Below are 9,766 nucleotides of genomic sequence, written 5' to 3'. Positions count from 1 at the left end.
TACTTGTATTGAAACCAAATTGCCCCTATTAAGTTACTCAAAAATGTTAATCCTTTGGAATGACTATGTAATGGAAGTAGACATATTTGTTGAAAATTTGAATGAAAGGTTATTGATGCTCAAATTGCCATTGAAGAATATTGCGGGGAAGAGATATTTTTACTTAGGAATTCTTTTATTCCAATTCAAAGTAATGGAAATCCATTTCCTTTATAAAGAACCCAATTTCCCACTCATCCATGTTTTTCTGTGATCATAGATGAATCTCAAAAGTTTAAATTTCGTTGGATTATATCTTCCAAATCTATATTTTGATATGAACAATTATGTATTACATTGTTGAGAGCAAAAATAAGTAAATCTATTAAGGTTTTGATTAGGCCTACCTTAGGTGATGAATTTCATGAGACATGCACCGAAAATATAGTTCATATATCTTTTATCTAATTGTCTTAAAAATATGCTATTTTGTTAAAGTAATTATAATTCAAGGAAAATCAATGAATTGAATTGTAAAGCTTATATATTTTAAGTGTGAATTTGGTTCACAGCATCAATGTAATGATTTAGGTCAGATAAGCATATATATAATCTTTAATCTTGCGACCTATCAGACTGCGCAATGAGTAAGCAAGTCACTGATTCGTCGAAGAAATTCCTCTATATCTTGACATAAGTAATTCAGGTTCGTATCAATTTTATCCGCAACATGGATTTGTTGTATTTTGCAATTATATGATTCATTTTATATTAGACTAACTGTTGATTGTATATTTTATAAGTTATTCAACACATTTCGTGTGGAAAGTAATTTATGCAGGGAAAAGTATGGAAACCCACTTTTTTGGGCTATAGTATTGTATTTCATTAGAAGTTTGCTTATATGCCAACTTTGATGATGTGAACTTAAATCTTGATTGTTTGTGCTTTGAAAAATGTAGGTATGTTTTAGAACTGTCCCATATGATGCATTGCTGAGTTTAGGCTGTAATTTGTTCGGTCTCTTCGAGTGAAGGATTGACAAGGTTTCAAATGCTAACTATGGTGAAATATATGAATATATATACCGTGAAAGGTCTGAAGCTATGGCAGTACCAAGGCAATAACTACAAATACTAGATGCAAATTTAACAAGCTTTACAAATATCTAGTGCAAACAACAATTAGCTTAACGTATCACTAACGTTTGGAAAAACATTAATTGGTTTGTAATCATTGTTATAGGGCTAAGGCATATGTAGGATTGCAAGATTCTATATTGTTGGAAGAAAATGGGTCTGCCATATGTATTGCCCGACCTGAATTGCTTGAAAACAAGTGGAGGGAGGAGTTTGGTTTTTGAATTTGAAAATTAACCTCCCCTCTACCAATAAATCCCATGCAACTTTCAATATTCCATGATTATGAAAAAGAAGAAAAAAAAATCAAAGACATTAGAATGATTTAGACGATATCTAAATATAGTAGAAAATCAAATAGATAGAAATGTGAAAGCCTTAAGAACTGATCAAGGATATGAAAATCTATTCGAAAAGTTCAAAGAACTATGTAATGATAAGGAAATCATTAGACGATTAACTATTTTCAATACACCACAACAAAATGATGTTGCTGAAGGAAGAATTGAACGTTACTAGAAATAGTGAGATCCATGATGATGCAGGCTAACTTACCTATTTCATATTAGGGAGTTTTTAACTACGACCTATATTCGGAATTCAGTTCCTTCTAAATCGGTACCTACTACACCATATCAGCTTTGTATAGGTAGATCTCCTAATTTGAGTTCTCTTAGATCCGGGCATCAACTGCTATATCCATGATTCTTGAAGTAAGTTAGAACAATTGGGTGCTTTATAAGATACTTAGACCAGTCCAATGGATATGTGTTCATAGGTAAAAATCAAGATGGAACTATAACTGAGATAGAGTCAAGTGATGTGACGTTTCTTAAGAGTGATTTTTCTTAGTAGGGAAGAAATGAAAAATGTCTCAACCTTCGTAAGATTTAAATGATAGAGTCGTACTTGATGGATCAACTGAGGTGCAAGAGGAAGCACGTCCATCTGTTGATCCAAGTAGGAGTAATTTATCTCCAACTCCAAGTGATAGGGTCACATCGGACCTTTCACTTCGTAAGAGTACTAGAAAAAGTATGCCTAAACAACATTTAGAGATTGACTGGCAAGTTTTCCTAGTATCTCCAAAAGATGATGAAGAACCAAAATTAGTACAAGAAACTCTATCATGCCCCGCAAAGGAAAAGTGGAAGAATACAATGGAAGAGGAGATAAAGTTTATGAAATCGAATCAAATCTGGGACTTGGTTGATCTTCCATCTAATCAAAAAGCCATAGAAAACAAATGAGTTTTCAAAATAAAGCAAAGAGCTAATCGGACTATAGAGATATATAAAGCTCGCATGGTGGAAAATGTTATACTCAACAGGAAGGTATAGATTATGAAGAGACCTTTGTCACCAATAGTGAAATTTAGTTCAATTCGCTTACTTTTAGCTATCGTGGCACGTTTAGATTTAGAATTACATCAAATGAACGTGAAGACTGTCTTTCTCAATAGAGAATTGGATGAAAAAATGTAAATGCAACAATCAGTAGATTTCATTAAAACAGACCAAGAAAATGAAGATTGTACATTGAATAGATCAATCTATAGCTTGAAGCAATCTTTTAGACTTGATAGTTGAGATTTGACAAAGCAGTTATCTCATATGATTTTGTCGTGATGGATGAAGATCATTGTATTTATTTGAAAAGGTTCAATGAGGAATTTGTAATTTTATCTCTATAGGTAGATGATATCTTACTGGCTGGGAATAATAAGGAGTATATTAAAATCATTAAGAAATGGTTGTCTTTAAATTTTGAAATGAACGACATGGCCGAAGCAGATTACATATTAGGTGTTAAAATCTATAGAAATCATTTGAACAGGCTTCTTGCTCTGTCATAAGAGTCATACATAAAGAAAATTCTTGAACGTTTCAAAATGGAGAATTGCAATCCCATTGACACTCTCGTAGCGAAAGACGAAACTCAAAGTCTTCGTTTGTATCCTAAAACTTTTGAGGAATAAGAAGAAATGTCCAGAGTTCCATACTCCATTGCGGTTGGGAGCTTGATGTACTTTATGATGTGTTCTAGTCCTAACATCTATTATGCCATAGGTGTAGTCAGTAGGTATCAATCTAAACCTGGAAAAGAGAATTGGGAACCTGTTAAGAGGATATTGAGATAACTAAAAGATACAACTAATTACTCCCCATGCTATCAAGGGAATGATTTGTGCTTAAAATGATATACGGATGCTGATTGGGATAGAGACCTAGATGAGCACAAATCAACTGCGGAATATGCACTCTTGCATAATAATGATGCCATCTCTTAGAGTAGTAAGAAACATACATGTATTTTCTTGTCTACAATGGAAGCAGAATTCATAATATGAGCTTTAGCGGTACAAGAAGGTTTTGGTTAAGGAGATTCTTACAACAACTTAGAGTCCTTCGTGGTGATGTGGGACCTATATTGATTTACCTGGTAGTCAAATAGCTATAGCATATGCAAAAATCCCAAGTATCGCAGCAGAATCAAACACATTGATACAAAATATAATTTTGTGAGAGACATCATAGGAAAGAAGGAAGTAAGTTTGCAGTATATTTCTAAGCACCAAATGGTAGCTGATCCATTTACAAAACATATCCCTCAAGATGTTTTTATAACTCATGTTAAATCTCTATGATTGCGTAGAATTTGAATTGTGTAATATGTAAACCTTTTCATCTAAGTCCATTAATCAACAATGTTTTGAGTTCATATGTTGAGAGTAATATCTTGTTGTGATTTTTAGATTAGTATTTAATATGCACATATAAAGTATGTCAAAAAGGTTGAGATTGGTTCACTCACATGAACAATCGCCTCATACATTTTGAAGTGTGTTGAGTTGAGACAAAGTGATCATATTGTGTTTATGATCAAGTCACCTTGATGATATATCAAGATGAGATTACAAAAAGTAATCAGTATGGATTTTTACGATCCATAAACCTGTTCTATACCCACATCAAGTTCTCGATTGAGATTGCCTAAAGGAATAAATATAAGAAGGACTCATGTTAGATATTGAGGAATATCTGAACTATGATTTGTACGGTATATTTTATGGAAGTTGTACCCTGGATTACCGAGGAGCATCTCGCCATCAACGTCAACAGTGGAACGATTCCTTCTCAAAGCTTCAAACGAGTATTGTTCAAACAAGAAAACAATCTTAAAGATCGGATCAGTTTGAAGATGTAGTGTTCAAAAAAGAAAAGAATCATAAAGATCAAATCAGTTTGACGATGTAGATGATGAATTCTCTAATGAAGAATCATGGTATTGACAATTCATGTCTCCAATAATAACCCAAATACTACTAGGAACAGTCTTTTGACTATGCTATTACATGTAATAACTCTATTGTCTCCTTCTGTGCTTAATGTGTTAACATGATTATGTAATAACTCTTCAACTACCCTACGTTCTGATTGGGGAGCCTCCAACTATCCGACGGTTTGTTGTGTCAGTGACAGCCATTAAGCGATCTCCATCCAATTCATTGATGATTTTATGCATAAGTGTTAGGTCAGCCGCGTAATGGTAGATGGTCTCATGGGGTTTAATGGTCTGACATAGGCGTAGGGTGCTTATGGTGGTCGAGGCCCAACATAGACGTAGAGTGTTCGTGAGGGTCGACAACTCAATATGGATGTAAAGAGCTCATGGGAGTCGACGGCCCAGCATAAATGTAGAACTCTCATGGGGGTCGACGGCCCAACATGGACATAGAGCATATAGATGTAAAGCGCTTATGGGGGTTGACGCCTAGCATAGACGTAGAGTGCTCATGGGGTTGATAACCCAGTATAGACGTAGAAAGCCTTATTTGTAGGTCATCATAGATGATTATTAATTCTATCCAAAGAACAAGATAATTTTTATTTTATTAATTTTAAGAAATGCGCAACATTACGAAATTTATGGAGTCCATTTTTTATTTTTATTTTTAATCGCCTGATTGTGGCAATATATTGAAGCAATTTGGTTTTGTTATGAAAAATATTTTATGCTTACACTTTTAGACTTTCAGGTACTATAAAACATAAAATGTAGGTCTGAATTCTACATTAGAGCTCATAATCCAATTTATTTCCGAGTCAATCTTCTTAGTCTTTATTGACTCCAAGCTCTTGACTCTCTACATAGTTTATCTATTATTAAATCAACGCTATCACATACTTAGTTATAAATGCATAACGTGCATTGCACGTCCGTCTCACTAGTCATTATTATAAATGAATATGTTGAACAAAGAAAGAGCCAGTCAACTTCAAAACTAAAAAGGAATATAGCTTGCATAAAATCATTCATAAAATAATTATCATCTTGGGATTTATTTTTAAAAATGTTAATTATTAAGAATTTCACGGCATTTAAAAAAAATGTAAAAAGAAAAAAGAAGAAGCAATATTCTGCGTGTTACATACTTCACAGCACCCATTTCCACTCGATCTCCTCAATTTACCCCGTGGTAACAATAAGCATAAACTAGAAATAAACATCTAGCAGTCATCTCTATAAATTGACCACTCATTCAATATACATCTTACTATATTTTTCCAGAAACCCAACATAAAAGCAGCAGTGATGGTCAGATTTTACCACTATATATGCTCTTTAATTAACGACATTTTTTCCCTTATTTAATGTAACAATTTAAAATATTTTCAAACCCATTTTTCAGCTACTGTTACATATATGGACTACGTAGAAGGCGGGAATAAGGGGTTCAATGGACGAGACAGTTTTACCCCTGCTGACTGGACAAAAATTAATTCTCTCTTTAATTAACGGCAAAATGGATGGAACTTGGACGGAAAGACCTTCATCGCAACGAATGGTTGATTTGAGAGCAAAAATACCAAAAATTGAAAGGTGAGGATGTTTTTCACAATGAAACTGAAAGGTAGGGACATTTTGCACCAATTACCCATATTCAGAATATAGTTTTTTCAAATTAAAGACTACCAAACGGGGCTAAGTTTCTCCAGTCAAATGTGAATTGGACCAGCCAAATATGGATTGGACCATGTGGGAAAACCTCCTCAGCAAGCCTTACCATATACGCCAAGAAGAAGCTAATAAATAATCCTAACAACCCGCGGTCCAAAATATAATCAAAATCCGAATAAAAGACAAAACAGCAAGGAAGCTTCAAGGTTCGTCCAAATGTAAACAATTAGTGCCAGCACTGATACGATAAATAATAAAGGTTGCTTAATCAGGAAATTCATGATTAGACATAGCAAATATTGGGTTGACAATTGCGGCAAACGACGAAAACTAACGACCTCAAGCACATAGATTTTGAAAAATATACTGTTTCGTTTTTCTACACGGATTAATAAATCTTATTTAATATCGTTGAAAAATTAATTTTTGCCAAAATCTCTCCTAATTTACCTCTATTTAATTTTCAATAGTAGTATTAAATTATTGTTGAAATTAATAAAGAATTTGACTGATTTAATTTGAATAAAAAGAAATGAGAGTTGTTCCATGTTTACAATAAGTGAGAAATATGTGTATTTGAATGATTTCAATAAGTTAGCATGTTAAATGAGGAAAATTAAATAATAGTATATTAGTAAAGGAACAAAACAAATATTCTAAATTAGAAAACAAATCTATATATTTGGAACAAGAGAAAAATGAAACTCAACCTATATAATTGGAACAAAGTGAGTATAATCGATCACCAATTGCAATACGTAAATTTATAGTCACCTACGTTGATTTTAAACACCAATAATGCTCCATACTTGGAAAGTTATATCGTTAGGATCCCTTTTAATTCCTCAAACATCAAACAAGACAATTTCCCCATTAATTCCTCAAAAGTCACGTTTTGCACGCTAGAGGAACATACTAGACAGTACAATAAACATGATTTAGCCCCCATTTGTTTCCCATTATTTGTCCATTAAAATAAAAAATATGATCGTTATTCATCACATCAAGCCACCATATTTGACTTTCTATCTCTTGTATGGGGCCCGTGACGGTTATATTTTTCATTCTCATTTTTGCATTAATGTGTACCAAAAAGGGCATTAACCTTTTTTTTTTTTCATTTTAATATTGCCCATAAAATGAATTTGAGACAGCTATGACAAACATTGTTTACCAACCATACCAAATTTGGCATCTCCCTTGTAACTAAAAGGCAAGCTCAAGTTAATGATAATATAGCAATATCAATGAAAATAACAATATTAGTAGCCAAGAAAATAGGAGAAGCATCATTAATCCAATTAACAGAAAATTTAAGAATAAACTAAATTTCAATTCAACCTTACAACAACTATCAGAAATGTGAAAAAATGTCCTTAGTAAACAATGAAGAACAAACATGACAATTTCAAGAATGCACCATTGGTGCCTCACAATGTACGCTAAAGCTATGTTTAATTCAACAGATATCAATAACACATTAGTGAGAAAGAAAGAGAAGCTTACACAATTGAGCTTCGTTTAGTTGTCGAATCAGCAAGTCCTAAACGTCTCTCCATTATGTTCTCTATGATGCCTCAGCCAGGATCTTAACATCAATTCTATGCAATGTATCACAACTTTCCCCCATCACCAAAAACTATAGACTGATTAGTCCTGTCTAAAACCTTAAACTTTCAAAACTTATGCTCGAACCCCCTTTGTGAATTCCAATTTAGTTTCCACTCCATCCTGCACGTCGCGAAATTCAGATTCGGTTATTACATCCATCGGTTTACTCCGGTACCCCAAATCAGAGTGTACTCTTCTTGAATCCCTTAATGGGATTCCGATTTTAGCATTCTCACCATCAAACTTCCTGGCTTCACTGCCCTTTCCCTTTGAATTCACCTGCATACCTCTAGATTCAACAGGTCTCCCTACAGTCTCCACCATTAAACAAGGATTCGCGAGATTATTCCAAGAATGAATAGGAACCAACTTATGTAATCCACTTAACCATTCCACCACATCCTTCATAGTCGGCCGCTTATCCCTGCTAGACCTCACACATTTCGCAGCTATGACTGCTAAATGCTTCCTCACCAAAGCATCCTTAGGGGGCAAAATCCTTGGATCGAAAATGGCGAAAAATTTAACTATTTTTATCAAAGGAATAGCCCAATCAACTACTGAAGGCGGGGAATACCCCAAATCAATAGCCTTCCTCCCACTAATTATCTCTAAAAGCAATATACCAAAACTAAACACATCAGTCTTAGTACTCAAATTATCTGGTGTCACATAACAGGGATCCAAATACCCCATGGTCCCTGCAGGGGGAGTTGACTTCAATCGATTATCATCAACGCACCTCAATGCCAGCCCAAAATCCCCCAACCTTGCATTGAAACTCCGGTCTATCAACACATTGGCCGACTTCACATCGCGATGAATCACAGGGGGATTCAAGGAATGGAGTGTATCAAGAGCTTGAGCGATTTGTAAAGCCAACTTTATCCTCCTTCCCCAATTGGGCACCCGCGAATTCGAATGCAAAACATCATACAGAGTGCCATTACTCATGAACTCCACAACCAAGAGGCGATCTCGTGAATCGTTCTTGGTGAACCCAACGAGATTGACCAATCTTGGGCTCTGAAGCTTCGATAGTATATCAAATTCATTGTCAACTTCATTTGACTTATCAGAAATCAATAATTTCTGGGCAGTTCTCGAGGGTTTCTTAACGGCCACAAGGCGGCCACCATGAAGAACCCCTTTGTAAACAAGACCATGGCTGCCCCTGCCCAGAAGTTTTTGCTCAGAAAAATTGCTTGTAGCTGCTTCAAGATCTTTGTACTTGAATTCCTGAATTTTGATAGCCCTTTCCTTCTCACTTTCAGTTTCAGAATTGTAGTTCAATTTCTTGGAGGTGAAATGGGAATTTGCAGTTGAAATTGCCGAATCTGCTTTACATGAGAGATAACCCATCAAGATTATGAATTGTGTGCAAGTATAGATTGAATATATGTGAAGCGATCTTGTAAATGATGGGTTAGGGATTGAAGTTCGGAACGGTGGATTGCGAAATAAGGAAGACGGGGACAAAGGAGGCGGGCCGCGGGGGTTGTGCGAATAATGAAGGATCTGAATATGAAACAATAAACCACTTGTACAACATTTGACTTGAAATCCTAAAGATTGTGTTTTGTAATAAATGATTTTTTTTTTTTTCATTTTCTATTTTTTCCCCCTAAAGGCGTAATAAATGCTTAACCTCCGTTTGGCCTCATTAAATTCAATTATATTACATTTTATTTTTCTCTCTTCTATTTTCAATTACACAATCTTTCATAAAATAATATTATACGTAAATCGAAAATTTTTCCTTCCTTTTCAACCATTCATTTTTAAAAAAAAAAAATATTATTCCACTCATTTTTCTTTCTGGAAAATGAGAGTCAAACGGGGGCTTATTTTATTCTGCTCTAAAATAGCAAAAAAATTATTTTATAGAAGAGCAAAAAAATAAAAATACAACATTTGACTTGAAATCCTTAAGATTGTGTTTGTAATAAATGATTTTTTTTTCTTTTTCTATTTTTTTCCCCTAAAGGCGTAATAAATGCTCATTTTATTCTGCTCTAAAAGAGCAAAAAATATTCTGTTATAGAAGAGCAAAAAAATAAAAATACATTCTCTAC

At 34.1% G+C, this 9,766-nt stretch overlaps 1 protein-coding gene across 1 annotated transcript; it reads right to left on the bottom strand.

The window, feature by feature from the left end:
• Positions 1-7,358: 7,358 nt before the first annotated feature.
• Positions 7,359-9,241, bottom strand: LOC111386308 (serine/threonine-protein kinase-like protein At3g51990). Its single transcript, XM_023010775.1, has one exon. It carries the CDS (start codon positions 9,051-9,053, stop codon positions 7,764-7,766), a length of 1,290 nt encoding a protein of 429 aa, XP_022866543.1. The 5' UTR covers positions 9,054-9,241; the 3' UTR covers positions 7,359-7,763.
• Between the last annotated feature and the right edge of the window lie 525 nt (positions 9,242-9,766).

This window comes from Olea europaea, chromosome 3 (assembly GCF_002742605.1).
Source record: "Olea europaea var. sylvestris chromosome 3, O_europaea_v1, whole genome shotgun sequence".
Classification (NCBI taxonomy): domain Eukaryota; kingdom Viridiplantae; phylum Streptophyta; class Magnoliopsida; order Lamiales; family Oleaceae; genus Olea; species Olea europaea.
Note: the sequence above shows the minus strand (reverse complement) of the source record. Positions and strands in the feature narration are given on the sequence as shown.

What these genes read in the sequence shown, in the direction of transcription:
- LOC111386308 (XM_023010775.1), bottom strand. Translation starts at nt 9,053, where the DNA reads ATGGGTTATCTCTCATGTAAAGCAGATTCGGCAATTTCAACTGCAAAT.